General features: G+C 41.8%; 1 protein-coding gene across 3 annotated transcripts in view; it reads right to left on the bottom strand.

Moving 5' to 3' along the window:
• Nucleotides 1-11,713: 11,713 nt before the first annotated feature.
• LOC133463907 (regulating synaptic membrane exocytosis protein 1-like) overlaps nt 11,714-20,833 on the bottom strand; it is a 76,448-nt gene continuing 67,328 nt past the window's right edge. For all 3 annotated transcript variants that reach the window (XM_061745684.1, XM_061745686.1, XM_061745685.1), the window contains 4 exons: nt 19,826-19,938; nt 17,666-17,767; nt 17,417-17,556; nt 11,714-14,117 (listed from right to left, as the gene is read on the bottom strand). In XM_061745684.1, coding sequence (XP_061601668.1) covers nt 13,899-14,117; nt 17,417-17,556; nt 17,666-17,767; nt 19,826-19,938 — 574 coding nt within the window. In that variant the 3' untranslated portion in view covers nt 11,714-13,898. The remainder of the gene's footprint in view (nt 14,118-17,416; nt 17,557-17,665; nt 17,768-19,825; nt 19,939-20,833) is intronic.

The raw sequence follows: 20,833 nt of genomic DNA, 5'->3' as shown, positions 1-20,833 counted from the left end.
ATGATCGATTATTACAACAGAAGTTGTCTCTACGATCTTTCCAGGGACCCAGAACATGACCCTCGAGCAATTATTACATATACCTAATATAAGCAATGGCAGGTAAAAACTTCCCTAGTGGGAGAAAAACCTTAATCCAAATAGTGGCAAGAAAAACTCCCCTTTAGGAGGGAAGAAACCTTGAAACCCTAAGGGGGGACCCTCCTGCCGGACTTACCATACCATAATACCGCCTAAAACACGTTTGACACATTTTCTGGTCTTCTTTGAGTCTTTGCATCTTCATGCGTGTCTCGTCCCGTCATTCTGATTGAAGGTCGTCTTGGTTTCATCTGTCCAAAGAGTCCGATCACAGAACCTGGGGAAGCCTTTTTAGATGTTTTCTGGCAAACTCAGCTCTTCCCAGCCGTTCTGAGACCTTTTAAACACGTCCCCTCGCACGCTTGGATGTTGTCTCTGTGGTATTCCTGGGATCCTTCCCGTTCTTGAATGTTACCAGTGCTTTGAAACCTCCTGGAAACCTTCTCATGGTTACATTTACTCTTGATGTTGACAATGATACTCTTTTTTTTTTTCCCAGAGTATTTTTGATTTCTGTTGATGTTGCAAGATTTCTTTCTTCACCAAGGAAAGACTTCTGAGATCATCCTTTTTTCTTGTCTGTTGTGGACTTCCAGACCTTTTGATTTTATTGAGTGCTTTCTCTGTTTTTTTAGGAATAAACTGCTGATTTTGCCACTTGAAAGGTTTGTGAAATCTCTGTAGCAGATTTAGGTTGTTATTTTTAGTGTATTGATGGCCTCCTGTGTTGAGATCGTCTTGGGATTCATATTAGCAGCTGCATTCAGACTGCTGATACATAACAACTGAATACCTGAAATCAGCCCCAGACATTTGATCTGCTCATTTATGGAAACCAGCCCACATACTTTAAAATCCCCCAAAAATGCTTACAGTGGCTTCAATTCTTAAATGGTAAATGTAATATTACTGCGAAACCTCTTGAGTTGAAGCTGAAAGTTTGAAAGAAACAAGTTGAGAAGAAGTTCTGCTCTAAGGTGGGGTTATCTTACGAGATTGACCTCTGATATCTGGAAGGTAAAATCTTATTAGTTATGGATTATACAGTGAAACTAAGCTCTCATTGGATGGCAATAAATGTGGTTAAGTTCATACAAGGTCAAAATTACCAGACTGAGTCTTTCCGGTACATCTTAGTGGCAGATCTCTGCTGCTCATCTAAAGTCACAACTCGGCTTTGCCAATACTTGTGCGAATTGTGTGTGTGTGTGTGTGTGTGTGTGTGCGGGGGGTGGGGGTTATTAAGTTTTATGTAAAGCGCTTTGCATTTCATTTTTTATTTTGTATGAAAAGCGTTTCAGAAAGTTGGATTTGATTTGATTTGATTTGATGTTTGGCAAAGTGACATGGGTTATAATGATCTAAAACAGGACAGTCTCAAGGAGCCGAGAGATTGTAAAAAAATTGAAGATTATATGTTGAGGTCATTTTCATATGAAAGTTGTCTAATCAACGTCTAAATATGTATTTACAGTAGGGAGCAGACAGGTTTGATGATTAGCAGTCTATTTTGGACATTTTTAATACTGGAGCAATGGAAAATATCTTTACTGACACACACACACACACGCACGCACGCACGCACGCACGCACACACACACACACACACACACACACACACACACACACACACACACACACACACACACACACACACACACAAACATTTGCTCATCAACGTCGTTACACAAGGAGAATTCATTGGTTTGCACAAACAACGTCAGTTCCGTGGACCCGCCGCTAGATGGCAGTAAAGAGAGAAATATACCACCACAGATGAAAGAGGCTCCTCCACGGTGATCTGTGTTCAAATTAACATTTTGTACTGAAGAGAAAATAAAGTTGACATTCTACTTTGACTGTGTGTTTTTTGTAACCATGATATGAAATGGGTAGATTGTTATACCTCATTTCACAGCTGCCTCGTATATGAGCTAGAACTGAGGCTTTTGGGGAAATGTGTGCAGCTGTAAAGTTCAGTTTTAACAGAAGCTCCTTTGATCCAGGATCATGATGGTGGATCCAGTTTAAAATCCTGTTGGTATTTTATTGAAGTATTGCCATTTTGATTATTCAATGTATTTACAACTAAATAACTGACACGGATGGTGCCCTATAATTGTAAAATAATTGGATCCTGTTGCTATTTTGTGATTGTGCCACCTTTCAGAAATAGAAATAAGGGACGCCCCGATTTCAGCAGTGCAGGCGCCAAAAAAAAGGGACATCCCCAAAACGTCTAAAATGCATAGAAATGTATTTATTTTATATGAAAAAACAAAATGCTTTGATTTAAAGTTTAAAGTGCTTAAATAGCATTGAACTTGCATGACTGTACAGACAGCCAACCATACTAGCAACTGAAATAGCCTCATAATGCTCCTATGCTATCTATGTCCACATCAACAAAGATGTACTGTATGCAGGTAAATATAAATATAGCTACAGGTGAAGGTCTGAAAATTAGAATATGGTGTAAAAGTTAATTTATTTCAATAATTCAACTTAAAAGGGGAAATTAATATATTACATAGTCTCATTACATGGAAAGCAAGATATTTTAAGTCTTTAATTGTTATAATTTTGATGATTTGAATTGTTTATTGATTTCATAAAATATTCAATTTTTTTTAGATTTTTCATTAGGGGTTTTCATAAACTGTGAGCCATAATCATCAAATTTATAACAAATAAACGCTTGAAATATCTCCCTTTGCATGTAGTGGGAAATAATTTATTTGTTTCACCTTTAGTTGAATTTACTGAAACAAATGAAGTTTTGCAATATATTCTAATTTTCCGACCTTCACCTGTATATTATGACATCAATAAATAACAGAGAGCGAACCAACATATGTTGCTCTCTTTAATATACCCTGTCCTTTATTTTGTTCTTTATTGTTAGTTTGTTGTTCATGTGTGTGTGCGTGCGTGTGTGTGTCCCATGCACGTGTGACAGACGTGCATGGGACAGACGTGCATGGGACAATTGTGAAATACGGAATAAACTGTGTTCCATATAGGTTCAATACGGAACCAACTTTTAATTCCCAATTACGTAACAATTTTGTATTTCAAGGGACGGGTGGCGACCCTGTCTGCAGCAGGACCTCCCATTACAATTCATTCATTCATGAATGACTGCAAGGTTTAACCAGCCAACCCGCATCCAGTCTCAGCAGTCTGTTAGCACCATTAACAGCACCGCAAAAACATAAGAATATGAATAACTGTGCTCTGTTAAGTCTTCATTCACAGTTCAGAAGGCAAGACAGTGCAAAACTTGATGGCTGTGCCAGCCATCAATCAAAAACCCACGCTCCTAATTGTACATGAATTTGTTCCTTTCTACAATTTTACCTGATGAGGTTTATAAACAAAGCTGTCATAAGTCTGGAAACCAAACACAGGCTGTAAATATGTTTATTTCTGCTACAAAGTTGGACCTTTTAACATGGAAGTCACTGGACTGGGCCTCAGATTCAGTCTGCAACGTCCCTCAACAAGAGCACCAACTAAATCCAAGGAGAACTCCAGTTAAGTCAAGCAGAGAGTTGTAATAATTGTACCGAGTATCAAGACTTCTGAGGGTCGCTTCAAACATCATTCCATGTATTATTTAAAAAAAGGGGGAAAGATATGAGACCACAACAAACCTGCCAAGTAAAGTTTTCTTTTTTCTTTTTAAGGTACTGACTGGAAAATTTGTCACAATTGAAGGGATGATGACTGTCTTACTATTGTACTATTTATTGGTAAATTCTTGTGGAAAACATGTTGTCAGTCTTCAGACCGGGACAGAGGTTCCCCCTTCAGAAAGAAAATGACCCCCAGGAATACTACTGAGGCAACACCCAAGTGGTGTAAGGTGACATGTTTAAAATGTATTATATGACTGAGTATTAGGGCCAAACCAAGACAAAAAAATACTGGAAATTACAAGAATAAAGTCATAATATTATGAGAATAAAGTCGTAAAATTACGAGAATAAAGTCATAATGTTGCGAGATTAAAGTCGTAATATTACAAGAATAAAGTCGTAATATTATGGGAATGAAGTCGTAATATTACGAGAATAAAGTCATTATTTATGAGAACTCTAACAGGAAGAGCTTCTTCTCCCTGTGTTAAAATGAGGAATATTGAGCATCTTGTGAAGTTATATTTTGGTATCGGTTTCACAAATAAGGAAATACTGAATCTTTTGGCACATCAGCATCGAATTATTATCAGTATAAGGACTTTAAAATGATTGTGCAAACGACTGCGTCTTATTTGAAGAAGGAACCACACAGACTTGGAAGAAATTGCGTCTTTTGTGGAAGAGGAAAATCTTTATGATCATCCTCATTGTTTCCTGAGAAACAACAAAACCTCTTTGAATGGCAGCAGATGTAACTCATAAATTACGACTTTATTCTCGTAATATTACGACTTTATTCTCGTAATATTACGACTTTATTCTCGTAATATTACAACTTTATTTCACGCAACATTATGCCTTTATTTCACGCAACATTATGACTTTATTCTCGTAAATTTACGACTTTATTCTCATATTATTGTGACTTTATTCTCGTAATTTCCAAATTTTTTTTGTCTTAGATTGGCCCTAATACTCCGTATTAGAATACGAGCTGAAAAGATTTTGCAGGACATGTCTCTGACAATTTACAGATGTAATTTTTCTTTTAATACTGAGGCTTTGCGACGTGCTGGCTAGAGGAAGAGAACCTTCCAAACAAAAACTGAATTGTTGAAATGAAAGAGATGGAAATGTCTGTGGACATTGTTGGTGTTTATAGAAGAGTAGCGTGAAATTACACTCACATAAATCTTATTATTCACAAAGGAAAAACACCATCCCCATATTTGAGCAGGATGAGACAGTCATTAAAGAAGAAATTATTTTAAATATAGGAAAATTGGAAATGTGTAATACTTTATGGAATATGGCAAACAAGTTTTTAGTTTTTTTTTTATTTCCATCTCTGACTGGGACAGAAATGTTTCCTTTCAGAATGAAAATGACCAGCATACTGCTAAAAACAACACTCGTGATTTAAGGGTTTAAAATGTCTTGAAATGGGTGGACGGAGCAGAACCAGTCTTGGATACATAACCCGAGAGCATTGCAGCTGTAATTTTTGCAAAAGGAGACTTTACGAGGTGCTGGCTTTTCAAAGTAAACACTCCAAAATAAGAAAAGGGATAAAAACCCTTACAAGCACCAAGATCAGCCTCTGGTGTCTATCAAGCTCATACACATAAAAATCCATTTTTAAAATTGTAGTATTACAGTCCTGCAGAGCAGGAGAAGTGCAAAGCTGCAACCAGTGTTTGTCTACAGTGTTAACTGTTCAGCACTGAAAACATGGAATAACTGACACAAAACATCCATAAACTCACATGACCTTACCTTTTGTCTAAGCAGCATTCAAAAAAACAAAATATGAAGTTTCAAACCAACTTAATCTCACCCTGATTCTTAGGTTTCCAGTGGACCGTAACTGAGGTTTGGCGGGGGTTTGGGTAATGACGGTCATCCCCAGTCAAGCCACAAGGTAGCAGCAAAGGAACAAACTGCACCATCAGCCTAAAACGACTGAGAATTCATCTTCAGTCTTAACAGTGAAGGAAAGCTGTTACCGGCCATTTCACACATTTAGTATGTTGAAAATTAAAAATGTAACTTCCTTAAATTATGTTGTACCTAAGAGGCTTGAAGCCTCTTACTTTGATATACCAACAATTTTACCAGCTATCTGTACTCAGTGTTCGCTTTGGCTAACAGGTGAAATTTGGATTACTTTGAGCAGCGTGGAGTATTACTCCAGACAGGAATATAGCCTTTAACTTCCATTAGTTCAAATGGCAACACTTTAAAAATTTGCAGGACAAATAGACGTTTAAACACTCTAGCACTAATGCATACAACCTTCATGTCCACACCAGAGCATCCCCCGGGGACAAACAACCCACTTACAAAGGTCCACTTACCAGGTAAAGCTGTAGTAAGAACTGCACTCGTTTGCTCTGCTATTCTAGCATAACTGACAAATCCCACATGCAAAAAAATACAAGACAGAAACATGCATGTAATAGTTCTACACTACCCCCCTCTTCAAACACACCAAAACTCATGGGTGTTTTAGCTTCATTGGGGTACCAGTTACAGGTTCAAAGTTTAACAACAATTTAAAAAAAAACTACCTAAACTAATACTGCTTAAACTTTGACATTAATACTTTACTATAGTTAGTAATTTTCAGAAGAGTCATTCAGTCAATCATCTTGATATCTGATTGGGGTCCATATTTTCCGTCCTTGAAGAGTTTTCCACACAGTTAGTCATTGCATCTCGTCAATAGACAAGGGATGCGCTTCCATCTACCGCTTGCGGTGAGAGGTTTGCTTCCACCTACATGCTGTGACTTGATGCTTGCCTCTTTTGTCTTATCACATGGAAGACACAAACCCTTTATCCATTGTTGCTATCCTGGTCAGCAGATAGTGACTATGGGGTGGTGTTAGGCTGCTCATGTAATGTGACTTCATCCTGGTTCCCTGGAAGAGCCACATGTCGCCTTATCCATGTGGGAATTACATTGCTGGTGTATGGTTTGATCTGATCGTGGGGCATGACTTTCTTCTCAGGTTGAGTCAGGATCTCATACAGCACAGGTCCATGATGGGTCTTCACTATACAATGACCTTTCCAGGGGTCTTTTATGGGATTAAATACCTCCTTTTTTGTGTTGTCCCTTGCATGACTAGGCCCTCTATGTTATAGTGGTGTTGGTGAGCTCTGAAGTCATAACTCGTCTTCTGTTTGAGTTGAGCAGCACAAAGATGCTTTTGAGCCATCTCATGGACTGCACACAAGCTCTTTTCCAGATTTTGCACCAAAATCTGGAAAAGAGTGGCACTGGCACTGCGGAGGGCTATTTTAGTAGGGGCAGGCGATCATCCCAGTTCCTCTGATTTTGAATAACATAGCAGTGGATCGTCTACTTGTCCAACTGAAGCAGGATGGTATGGTGGTGGTGTAGATCTTGGTGATATGAAAAACCCAACAGACTTCTTTGAACAATGTGCTTACAAAGTTACAGCGCTAGTCTGTTTAAAATCATTGACCAGTGCTTTGGCTGTTATTTCTGCACTTTGGTCTGGAACCAGAAATGCCTTCACCAACCCGGTGAACTGATCCATGATGAACAAGATATACTTGTTTCCAGAGGCGGAGGTGAGAAAGGGGCCAAATGCATCCATTGTCAATTGGTTTTCCAACCTGGTAAATTTGTAGCTTGGATTTCTCTTTGCAGCTCTCTGTACTCTCCCAGCAGTAGTATAGAACCCCCTAATTAAGTTCTACAAAGGCAGTATTTCTTCACCAGCTGCTGCCCTTCAGAGATGCCTTCAGCCTCCTGCACAGCAATCTTCCTCAAGACCAGTAGCACAACATCATCAACATCTTTTTCAAATCTGGCCCATTGCTCATTTCACAGTTTTTCACAGTTTTACTTTCTTGACTGCTTTGTAGCAGTCAAAATGTTCCAACATCTTGCCGTGACAGTGTGTCTGCATTTGCATTCCTGCTGCCTGAGCGATGTTCAATATAAAAAACATATTGAGTTCCTCAAGCCAACAAGTTCGTTGACCCTCTGGATGTTGGAGATGGAAAAGCCAAGCTAGACTGCAGTGGTCCGTCTGAAAGAGGAACTTTCTATCCAGGAGGATGTAGCAGAACTGTCTTGTATATCTGATGATGACCAGCAGCTCTCTTTTAGTTACACAGTATCTCTACTGTGCAGGGGTGAGGTGATTGCTAGCAAACAAGAAAACTCTCTCTTTCCACCACTGGACCTAATGGCGCTTTTGCACTAGTCCCGCCCCCGCCCGGCTCGGCTCGGTGCGGCCCCGTCTTGCACGTTTGCACTAGGGGCTGAGACGGGTAGAGCCGCTCCAAGCCGATACTATTTCTGTAACCATTCTGGCGAGGTTCTTTGCGGGCTGAGCCGGGACTATTTCTGACGTCACCACCCTCCGCGCCACTGATTGGTCGGGGGGCGGGGCCGGCAGACGTTTGAATCAGGAAGCGGGAGTCAGCGCGAGAGCGACCGTGGCTCGCAGCGATTTTATTATAAAGCGCAAAACGTCTGTTTGGTGATCCAACTCTGAGGTGCAGATGTTCATAAACCTGGTGGCTGACGAGAGAATTAAAAAAGGGATGTAGACGGGCTGTTTTACTCTCAGCCGCTCGCGGCTCCAGCTGATTTCTCATCAGCGCCAACATGAACAAAGCGGTTGCGCAATCGAGTACGTCACAGCAGCTTCACCCCAACCTGCCCACTTCTCCCCTGGCTGTGGAAAAACAAACGGGTAGAGGCGGGTAGAGGCGGGTAGAGGCGTGACGAGCCGAGTCGGGCTCAGTAAGTCCTAGTGCAAAAGTGCCATAAGACAGCACTGTACCGATGCTGTGGCTGGAAGCGTCTGTGTCCAAGATATTTTTTGCCTGTAGCTGCTGGTTAGGCAAAAACTGGGGCAGTAATCAGTCTATCTTTGAGTTGCACAAAAGCTGCCTTTTGTGGCCCACCCCAATAGAATCCTGCTGTGTCCTTAAAGAGGCTGTTAAGAAAGGCTACAAGCTCAGCAAAAGCAGGTACAAAGTGGCGATAGTAATTACATAGTCCCAAAAAAGCCTGCAGCTGTTGTGTTTTGGTGGCCGGCTGCCATTCCTGTACATTCCTTCCCAGTTCTGGATTTGGACTTATCCCCTCTCCACTAACCACGTGTCCCAGAAAAAGGACCATGTCCCTCAACAACTGACATTTCCGGGGGTTAAAATTTAGCCATAGCAGTGGAGACATTAAAAAACTTTGACCAGGTGCTGCAGATTCTGCTCAACCCCTCTTCCCAGGATGATTATGTCATCCAAGTAGATGGGAAGTGTCTTCCACTGGAAAACTCGATAGGAGAAGGTCTGTGGTTCTCTGGATTGTATCAGGTGCATTACAGAGGACAACAGGCATTCTGGTGTATTCAGGATGCCACTCTGGAGATCCAGGGTGGACTTCCTCAACACATCAAGACATTCTTCTATTTTGGGCAGTGGGTACGCATCCTTCAATGTAAGGCTGTCCAGGCAGCCCTAGTAAACACACCACCACAGACCACCATCCTTTTTACGGACAAGAACAACTGGCGATGCCCATTCAGAGGACGACATTATGACTACTCCCAAGTCCAACTTTTCTTTGAGGTGTTTTTCATCCTCCCCTTGGAAAATCATGGGTGTCTGACAGACTGGCATACTGGCCAGGCATTCCAGTATTGATGTTGTGAGCAACAGCAGAGAGATAACAAAGGTCTACATCATTGGTTGCAAGGAGAGACTGGTACTTAAAAAGGAGCTCAATTAGTCTTGCTTGCTGAACTTCAGTAAGATCCTCACTGGATGACATGTTTAAAGCTTACAGGTGGTCTGATACATCTACTGCATTTCTTGTCAACCACCTCGCATTTGGCCCAGCTATTTTGTTGATTTCACTGTCTGTCATGATTTTCTGCTCATTGCCTTCAGAGGAATATAGGACAAGGGGTAAAGTCTCAACCAAAATTCCAACACATACTCCACAGGGTAAGGATATATTGGTGCTTGAGAGATTGAACTCTTACTGGAACCCTGGAGTCCATGTTGGTGGCAACACTTCCTGATGAGACTGTTTTGTTTATGTTTAATAGGACCAGGACAGCTGGGAGACCAGGTTTTGGTTTATAAACCTTAGCCCAGACAAGACACTCACTTTCAGACGGCAGGGTGATGTCCCTCAGGAGATTGCGTGCCGCTGAGTAATCTTCAGCACCTTTTTCAATGACTCTTTACCTACAAATACCTGGTAACCATTAAAGACTGACATCTCAGCTGCTTCCATTACATTGAGATGAAGGAGCAGAATGTCATGGATATGACCAATGCAGACACTCCAGTTGAATTTGCGGCTCCCAATTTCCAGTGTCACTTCCAATTCGCCCAAGGCAAACATTCTACTCTCAAATCTTGCATTATGAAGAGATTACTTACTAAGAGGCTATTGTACCTCCATTGAGAACATGTTATAAACCTTTTCAGATATTACAGTGGCTACTATACTAGTGTCCACAACTGCCTGACCAGGGAGGCCATTCACTGTGATTTTAATTAGCAAACTAGGACCTCTTTTGGCTATGTGTCCAAGCGGTGGGCTTCAGGGATTTTCCTCCCTGCTTGCTGGACTCTTTACAGTAAAAGATGTAGCTCCTGAGGGAATCCCTCTTTTGCGAGTTGGGCTAGATGACCGTGAACACTCTCTCATGATATGGCCTGTTTCTCAACAGCGGAAATAGGAGGCTTTGCTTGTTTGACTTAGGCTTGGTGATCGCACTCTGGGGTTTTGAGTAGGTAGGTGCTGTGCCAATCTCCTATCAACCTCTTGTTCCAGTGTTCTGCTAGCATATGCAGACCCCACAATTCGACAGTCTTTCCCCAACAGTTTAAACCGTTCCTCTGTTACATATTTTTGGCCCTGTAGGGACCTGAAAGTAGGGCAAAATGCACGCAGTGAAGCCTCTTCTTCTTGCCCAGGAAATACATCTTGCCTTTCCTATTATTGTTTCAGTCTCTTGACCCAGGTTTATTATGAAATTGTGCTTGTAGACCTCTCCTAGTTTTTGTGCCTATGCCAGCCATTGTAGGTAACGATTAATTACCTCATAGGCTATCTTTTGGTTTTCCAATCCTTTTGAAAAAGCATCAGTGGTGATGGTGAGAACAAGCTGATCCTCTTACACCAAGTCGGTTGCAGGATAAACCAGGCTGACCCGGTGTCACACCCACCTCTGATACCAGTTGTTAGCTTTGGCTAACAGGCGGTATTTGGATTACTGTGAGCGGTGTGAAGGATCACTCCGGACAGGAATATGACGTTTAACTTACTTTACTTCTGATGGCAATACTAACAATCTGCAGGACAGTTACGGAGGCTTGAACGCTCTAGTGCTGATACAGACAAACTTCATGTCCACATCAGAGCTAGCAAGTGATCATACAACAGCTAAAAAACACCCCCGGAACAAACAACCCACTTACAAAGGTCCACTTACCAGGTAAAGCTGTAGTAAGAACTGCACTCTTTTGCTGTGCTATTCTAGCTTGACTGTCAAATCCTACAACCAAAGAACATAAAGACAGAAACAATGCATGTAATAGTTCTACAAGAGCAAATAAACGCTGAAGGCGGCCTTTCTAACCAGATTCAACATGATTTATAAGGGATTTAAACATTCTGGTGACGGTTCTCAGCCATCCAGGTCATGGTCTTTCTCAAAGCCTCAAAATCAAGGCAAACTGGGACTTCTTTTTCTTGGGAGAAGTCATGTTTTTAATGAAATTTAAATGTCAACATGTTTATCTTGTTGGAAAAAGGAAGTTTCACAAACTTCAATCTATTGCAGTTTCTAAAAATCTTTTCATAACGTGGGAATGAGTGGGTAAAATCATGTCAGAATGTGAAGCCACCTTATTCCACTGTTTAAAGAAAAACAAAAAGAAAGAAAAAAGTCAGGAGCGTCTTCCACACAGTCTTTTATTTGTAAATAATAAAAATGAACTCTTGAATATAAAACATACACATCAGTAGAGCCACATCTGTTATACAAACAAGAACTGTTGCAGTGAATACTTTGTCTTTCGTCAAGAATCGTGGTTTGGGAGTGGGGAGCCATGGGCTGTAAACAATCAGTATTGCTGAAGTAATACTGACAAAGGAAAAGGCAGTCGGCCACACTGCCAAAGATCAACAAAAACATCTGCAAAATATGTCTGCAAAACCAGATTTCGTGTTGGCTTTGGAAGTCCAGTCCAAACCATGGTCAGAAAGAGGAAAAAGGATGATTTAAGGAGAAGAAAGTAAACTTTGTTCCAATTGGTTCTGCTTCTTTTTCTGCAACTGCGTCCAAGTTAAAGGCCTGTTAGCGCCCCCTATCTCCTCAGTGCCGCTCAGCGGCTCAAACGCCAGAAACTGATTTCCCTCAACATGATCAGGAATGTTTGTGTGTCAGCAATGTTTTATTTATTCATAACTTAACTATGTTCAAGTCGCTCATCCTGATTCGTATGTACAAGGTGTGCAAGTGTATCCGTGTGTGTGTAAGTGACGGGTGTGCAGTCAGATACACTCTTTTTATATTCATATAACTATCTTTATAATTTCTGTCAAACTCATAATGATACTTCATATACATTTAGCTGTTATACACACATTCTATATCTCTGTCTCTAGCCCCAACGGTCTTAAACTACAATTTAGACGCCTATATCCTCAGATATGCCTGGGGCTCGAGTATGCTCAGTACTACAGAACAGCACTGTTGTCCGTAGGGTTGGAAGAAAAAATTGAAACAAAGACGATTTTCTCGGAGACTTTCTAATATGGATATTTAGACCCAGAGTGGTAGGCGTGGCCTGGGTGGAGTTGATCCCCCGCTATTGGTCCGCTCCTGTTAGGGGCGGGGATGGCTTGGCTTTTTCTCTGTATTCATATTCAGTACGAGCAAACTGTACAAGAACATGCAACATACAAGCTGGCCTAAAAGTATGTGGAACTAACACACATAGTCTAGTCTTTTTTCTGTATTTTTTTTTCTTTTTTTCGTGAGTTGTTTCTTAATTTGTCTTGTCTTTCAATTTTACAAAAAAGTAGAGAACAAAACAGAAACGAAACGAACAGAACAAAAGAAACGTGCATGCAGCTTGGGGCCGGGGGAGGGTGTCCCCGAGTCATGCTGCTCCCTCCGACGGGGTTGCGGTTGGGGGAGGGGGTGTTGGGTGTTTGAGGGTTCAGGAGGGAGGGAAGGGGCGGGGCGTTCGAGCAAATGTGACCCGACCTATTTCGTCGGCCTTCGGTACGACACTGCTCGGAAAACGAGCTCACACATACACAGAGGGAGTCTGCACTTTGTGGCGCCATTCCTGAACTCTAAGAAACCAAGGACGTAAAACATGGTCGTTAAAGAAGAAGAAGACGCTAATGATTCATTTGGCCTCTCGTTTCCTCTCCTCTGTGTTTTGATACACAAATGTTTTAGCCGTTTTGTCCGAATGAAAGAGTTGAGCTCTTCTTGTGCTTCCTTTCATATACACATGCAGTCTCCCCTTCCCTAAAGATCACCAACCTGCATCAAACTAACTGCTCTTTATAATCATCTGTGACATGGTTACCATGTCAACACCTGTAGGAACAGCAGATGACGTCTGCAAAAACGGTTGCATGAAGCTCCAACAGTTTGCCACTTCCTTAACTCCCTTTGGCCCAGCAGTAAGCTCACTCTGATTGGGTAGAGGGCAACTAGGTGAAGGACTCCACTTTGATAAGGTGCTCTCAAAGGGGCTGCACGAGAAATTAAGGATAAATTAAAGCAATCATGGAGAGAATTGGTTGAATGATTGACAGAACCCTCCACAGCTGCACCTCAGAGGAGAAAAGAAAGAAAGCAACACTTTGAAAACAGAAGTGGTGGAAGAAGGAGGAAGAGGGAAGGTGTGAGACGTGATTGTCAGACTCCAGCTAAGCTTTGATTGGCTAGTTCTGTCTCTCCCTCTCTGATTTCTCTCTCTCAGTCCCTGTCTCTCCATCTGGGTTTTCAGTGGGTGACTGAGGGCTTCTCGTCGCCGTCCTCGGGGCGTGACACCGCCCTCTGCTCAGTTGTGGTCCAGTAGCTGTGGTCCATTATTTGATCATGTCAGGGGTGCTGGGGTGAGGCGGTTGCCATTCGGTCACTAGGACCGGACGCCCGGTGGCGGTCCTGAGCTGTCCAGTGACGTCTGAGACGCCAGCCGTGTAAGTGGAGCTAATGTGGGGTCCACCAGTGAAGATGGTGGAAACAGTTTGTACCAGCCAATCACCGTGCTTGAGAGGTCCAGGTCCTCCAGCAGGATCTGTGCTACACCCATGAAACATTTGTGGTCCAACCGTCCATAGTCGCCCCATACTATCACCTGGAGGACAGAATGGAAAGAGAGCTGAATCAGAGATCGTCAGCGTAGAAAATGAACACAATGATGCACGGACGGGATGTTTAGTTGGAACTAAAGACACACCAAACAGAAACATGCCAAACATTAGCAAAATCTCTGACATACAATCACAAATACATTTATACTCTCGTATGAGGCCTTTTTCACATAGCTGGGAGGGAATTCATGAAAATCGTGCACTTGGTAGCAATTTTTTGATATTTGGCAATATGTTAGTTATGGACATAAGGTTTTCAAAAACCACTGCAAACAAATTGGGACGGCCCCCTAGTGGCCGGATTGCAGAAAATTCAAAATGAATCAATAAGCGAGGCGATAAAGGCAGGTATTGTAGGTGTGAAGTGAGTTTAAATATGCACAGCTGATGTTTTTTGTGTGTTATTTTAATAAAATCCAATTCTTTCACTGTGACTTAGTTCTGAGGTTCTGTTCATCTTAAGCCTGAATGAAGGTCACTGTTCTCACCCAATGAGATTATTGACACTACTGTCCAATAAACAGAAAATTGCATTCCTTGGGGGAGAAAATAGGGGTCTAGAGCCCTATATAATTTTTCTATGTGACTTAATTCTAGAGATAGAGTTTTTTGGGCAAAAAAATGACCTTGAAAATTAAATTTGACCTTCAACATGACCTTGAAATTTATCTCAGAATTGAATTCCCAGCACCAAAAAAGTAGAGAAAGTGACAATATACAACAATCAAGGACTAAGAGAAGTTGAGATATGACCTTTGGTCTTTTCGGCAGGAGCCATTTTGAATGTTCTGCAAACCGGCCACTAGGGGGCGTCACAGTTTGTTTGCAGTGGTTTTTGAAAACCTTATGTCCATAACTAACACCATGCCAAATTTCTAAAACTTGTCACCAAGTGCACAATCTTTATGATTTTTGACAGATTCCCTCCCAGGTAACATCAAAAGGTCCCAGAAAGGTTTTTCTGTAGGACCCGTCCCCCTTGGGTGTGATGTTGCAGCTGTGACAAGAGGAGTGACTGTCTCACATAAGTCATGCAAAGATTTTCTGTTTCAGGGATAACAGAAACTTAGGAACCTGTTATCGATCAAATTGTGAGTAAACAAGGAACCAGGAACATGATAACAGTGAAGGTGGAGATGTAAAGTTAGCTAATTTAGTTGTTTTCTGAGATAGTCTGTGGCTAATCTAAACACCTGATGACCTTATCACTGATTTCCAAGTGTGATTCTTCACTTTCACAAGTATTTTTTCAGCATAAAAGCTCTCCCTAGTTCTCCCCCTGCAGCTTTGGCGGGAAATAGCTTCAGATGCAAACGAATGATGATGATGAGTCGGAGCTGCAGTAAGGAAGATGGGGGAGTGGCTCCGTGATGTCCTCAAACACAGACAGGAGTTGGGAGGTCGACGGCTTGACTCCTGAATCTGCAGACGCTCCAAGACTCACAACTGGAGCACGATTAGAGCTGCAGGAGCAGATAATCACCTTTTTTACAGTGAAATAGAAAAATTCCTCTGCTTTTTAAACGCACTTTAAGTTCAAGTTATAAGAAATTTCTTTCCACACCAGAACCTTTTTCTCCATATGTCAGTATGTCTTCGTACACCTCAGGAAAACAGGCTATGCCCCAACCATCTTCCTCTCCATCATCCTTGTTCTCAGTCAGATTATCTTGAGTTGGATGTGACGCTGTGTCTTTACAGAGCGCTGCCCCAAAGTTAACTAAAGGACAGAATGGGTTGAATTATTGGACTGAACAGGTATCCTAATATTCCTGCGGTGCTGAGCAATTCGGGCCTTCGCAAGACATAGAAATTAGCAGGTTCCAGTGCGGAGAACAGCCGCTGCGTCCTGTCTTCAAGACCTTTACGGGTCAGTGCCGTCACGACGGAGCGTCTTTAGACAGTCCTCCAAAGAGTTTTTGAAGTAACGGGAGAGTTGTTGTCATGGAAAAATTCCAACATTATATGGTTTATAACAAAAGGTTAAATAGCTGTGGGGAGCAGGGGAATCTAAGGTGTGTAAATGCAGATACCAACAAAAGGCCAGAAAGCTGCGAGAAACTGATGATAAGAGGGGGGTATAAAAGATGTAGATGCAGATGAAAGGGTCACATCTCTTTTGTAATGTATGCCTTCCTCTAATGGCGCTTTTACACTAGTACCTACTCAGCGCGACTCTACTCGCCTCGCCCCAGTTTTGCGCTTCTCCACTAGGGGTTGAGGCGGGTGGAGGCGTGCCGAGTTGATACTTTTCTGTAACTATTCTGCTGAGGTTCTAAGCGGCTGAGTCGGCTGTATCTGACGTCATCACACTACAGACCACCGATTGGTCCCCCCGACCAATGGAGTTGGGGAAGTTGGAGTCAGACGTCTGAGTCAGGAGGTGGAAATCAGTGAAAGAGTGACTCACGGCTTCTTTTTATTCAACAGGCAATGGCAGCGCAAAAGTCTGTTCTGGTCCAACTCTGAGGTGCAGATGTTCATAAACCTGGTGCTGAGGAGAGAATTAAAACGGGATCTAGACGGGCGATAAAGAACTACCAGATCTACCAGGAGCTCTGTCACTTCATAGCTGCTCGCGGCTCCAGCTGACTTTTCAGCAGCACAGAGACAAACAAAAAAAAAAAGCGTTGCCGCTTGAAGCTTCTCTCACTCATTTTTTAACTTGGTATCGAACACAAGCCACAGATCCAGCAGCACATCTATCATCTCCTCCAGGTTCTACATCTTTAGTGTTGTTGTCTTCTTCGTTTAGATCACACAATCAAATACATCACAGCAGCTTCACTCCAACCTCCTACTTCTGATCTGGGTGTTGAAGAGAAACGAGGGCAAGGCGTGGCGAGTTGAGTCGGGCTGAGTAGGTACTAGTGTAAAACCGCCATATGTGTCGGGTGCCACAGTGTCCCTCCAATGACCCGTCAGGTTTCCTGTCTTTTATGTTACTAGCTTCCAATGATCTGTCAGGTCCTACCCATTCCCATATAAAAGAGGTCAAACAACATGTTGCCTCAGACTCAACTGTCCAGTCCAGCACGTCGACTCTCCTGATTTGCGCATCAGTTCAAATAAACTTTGGTAATCTCGAGCTCACTGATTTTGTAGTTTGTTAAGGATCTGTACTTTACTCTGTGCCATTTATAAAATTGCCACAACAGTTGTTTTTTATCTGTTTTTTTTAATCAAAAGCAAGCAGATTGATGCCATTCTTACTTTTTCCACCTTCAGTTTTCTGCGGACGCTGCGGACGCTATTGCAGACAAATGCTGACGACATGGATTACCTGAAGCACCTTTCCCTGGGGACTCTCGTCGAAGAGCAGGTGCTGCTGGTAGAGCGGCTCCAGGGTCTTGCGTGCAATCTTGGTTTTCTTTTTGGCTTTACATGATCCATTGTCCAGCAGGTACACCTTGACGTAGGGGGCTGCAAGGAGGGAGACACAGGAGGAGAGGACAAGGGAAAAAAAACAAGGATATTGAAGCAGAGGAAAGATTGAGGAAGGGGTTTGTGGCTCCGAAGGAGCGCGTGTTACCTGGGAGGGATTTGGAGCCTGGTTTAGCAGTAAGGCCTCGGGCCCGGATCACCTCCACCTCCAGCTGACCTTTCTTATCCATCAGCCCAATCTGGACATCACCTGCAGAGGTAACGATCCAGACAACGTCAGGTAAGACTTTGCTTGTTTTTTTAGCAATACGATGCTAAACCACATATTGCATCAATTACAAAAGCTTTATGGGATTTTAAAATCATTACATTTTATCATTTATTCACATTTTACACAGAGCCATCTTTTTTGTAATTGTGTCTGTCATATAGGGTCGGATTATTTTCCTTTCTCCTCAAGTTCAAATAATGAAGATAGTCGTAGAAAATTTAATTTTAAACGTCTATTTCCCGAACAACTTTAAAGCAGATGAGCGTTTCTATTGTTGGAATTAAGTTATGAAATTCATTACATTATGATTTAAAGCAGCACAACGTAACTTTCAGCTTTTCTGAGTTTGGCGGCATCCTTGGACAAAATCGGTAGTGTTTTACCAGAAAGAACACTACGTTTCCCATGAGCACCAGCGCGTACTGCAGGAAAACTCCTGTCCCGTCGCTGCATTTGTTTTGATGAGAGAACACGGGACGCTTTTCTGTTTCACCAAGTGAACAGAAGGAACGCAAAAAAAAGATGTTAAACTGCTGGAAAGGAACTGGAATTTACCGGGATACCTTAAACAAGGAAGACAGGGAGCGGTATATGGAGAAAATAATGATTATTAACGGTCTGTATCCATATCCCTACTGAAGACCCATGTGTTTCAATAAATTTGTATAATAGTACAACACACAGTACATGTTTTGTATCCCTCTTACTTCTCTTTTCTTTTTTTTTGACTGCTATATTATGGTGAAGAGGCGTGAGCAATATTTTTTTTTCCTCGTGAGATAATTTTTTTCCTCTGCAGCTACAAATAGAGTTAATATTTTTTCCTCAACAAACTAGTTTTATCTGAAGATTGGGGTTAATTGCACCGCAGAGAGCTGGCCAGCAACTGCGTTTAGCTGGCGAAGTGGGGAATAAAACCCGTGTTTTGATCCGACCCGGTTTGTGTGAGTGTTTGTGGTTTAATGCTGATTTATGGTTCTGCGTTAAATCGACGCAGAGCCTACGGCGTAGGGTACGCGGCGACACGCACCGTAAGTTGCGCGTCGCCACGTACCCTACGCCGTGGGCCTGCGTCGATTTAACGCAGAACCATAAATCATGCTTTACTGTGTGTTTGGTCGTTACAGCCGCGATCCAAAGCGAGCCGACGACTCTTTTACTCTGTTATATCAGATACTTGGCCTCCGTGGTTCTGCCTCCGAGCAGGAAACCGGTGAAAAGTTAAACCATTAGGGTCTTTTCCCCACGTCTGTTGTGTGGAGCTGCTGCAGCCACAACGCAGCAACAGCTTCTGCGGAGCTCTGAGCTCCACGCCCCGCCCATTTTCGTCGCGACTGCGAATCGGGAAGGAGGGGGAAGTGACGTATGCCGTAAAGCAGTCAAAGTCGTAACGATTTGTAGTTTTTTAGTGTGGCAGGGTTCCTACCATGCTCCTCAAAGTTACATAGTGCCAGTGAAGGCGATACAGACTCCCTCAGACCATGACAGAGGTTTCATTAAACCTGTTGGAAGTTGATGTACCGTCACAATGACTCTGGAAATATGATATTAAGGTGGAAAAGTTACGTAGTGTCGCTTTAAAGGGTTGTATAAACTTATTTCAGTTTAAAAAGAAATTTAAAGAGAAAAAAATAGCAATGTATGGATGAAATAGTTAAAATGTATAATATATGCGTATGGAGACAGACAATCTATCTTTGATTTTTTTGTTTTTCTTTCTTTGTGATATTAACTGAGTAATTGTAATTGTGAAGACCATCTGTTATTATTGTTCAATTTTGTTTTGAGGGAGGGGCAGGTAGAATAAGATTTTCTTCTTCCTGCTCCTTTCTGGTTATGGAATATGCTTTTGATTGTGTTGTCATTTTACTTGTTTTTTTTGTTTGCATATTTCCATGATGGGAATAAATAAAAATGAAATTAAATGAAATTAAATGAAAGTTTAATGAAGACTTGAGTCATTTCTTGTCATTCCAGATTCAGAAATGTTGTACGGAGGATGTGCAGCAGAGCGGTGGAGCGGCAGCAGTCACGTACCCATGGCAGGCGTGGCCAGTGTTTGCCGACCAACCAGCTGACCGGGACCCAACCCGTCCAGGAAGTCACTGAACTGACTGTCAGCCCCCAAACGCATCCCTGAGAAGATCAAACTGACACACACAAAGAAAAATGATGAAGCATTGTACACCGCCACACGTGTTGCTATGACGATGCATCAGTGAGCACGCGGGTCTGCTGGTGAACTCTGACTTCATGCTGATTGCACTGAACTTGCAGCCCACAGTTGGTTCATTAGATTAAAGAGATTGGGCTCTTGTCAAAGCTGTTCTACGGAAGAGTATTAGGGCCAGGCTGGAGAAAAATAAAGATAATATTTTAGAGGAGGAAGATTTTTTTTACATTATGCACTTCGAGAAAAAAGTTGAAATGTCGATAAAAAAGTCAAAATGTTGATAAAAAAGTCGAAATGTCGATAAAAAAGTTGAAATGTCGAGATTAATGTTAAAGTAGAATTTCGAGAAAAAAGAGGAAATGTTGAGAAAAAAGTTGAAATGTCGAGATTAATGTTGAAATACAATTTCATGAATAAAGTAAAAATTTTGTGAATAAAGTCGAAATGTTGAGAAAAAAGGCGAAATTTGGACTTTATTCACGAAATTTCGACTTTATTCTTGAAATTGTATTTCAACATTAATCTCGACATTTCAACTTTTTTCTCGAAGTGCACAATAAAAAAAATATATATATAATAAAGTCCAAATTTCGCCTTTTGTTGAAATTGTATTTCAACATTAATCTCGACATTTTTACTTTTTTCTCAACATTTCGACTTTTTTCTCGAAATTTTACTTCAACATTAATCTCAACATTTCAACTTTTTTCTCAACATTTCAACTATTTTCTCGACATTTCAACTTTTTTCTCGTCATTTTGACTTTTTTCTCGACATTTCGACGTTTTTCTCGAAGTGCATAATGAAAAAAAATCTTCCTCCTCTAAAATATATATTTTTTTTTTCTCCTGCATGGCCCTGATACTCTTCCG

The sequence above is a fragment of the Cololabis saira genome, chromosome 17 (genome assembly GCF_033807715.1).
Source record: "Cololabis saira isolate AMF1-May2022 chromosome 17, fColSai1.1, whole genome shotgun sequence".
NCBI lineage: Eukaryota > Metazoa > Chordata > Actinopteri > Beloniformes > Belonidae > Cololabis > Cololabis saira.
This window is presented reverse-complemented; position numbering and strand designations above follow the sequence as displayed.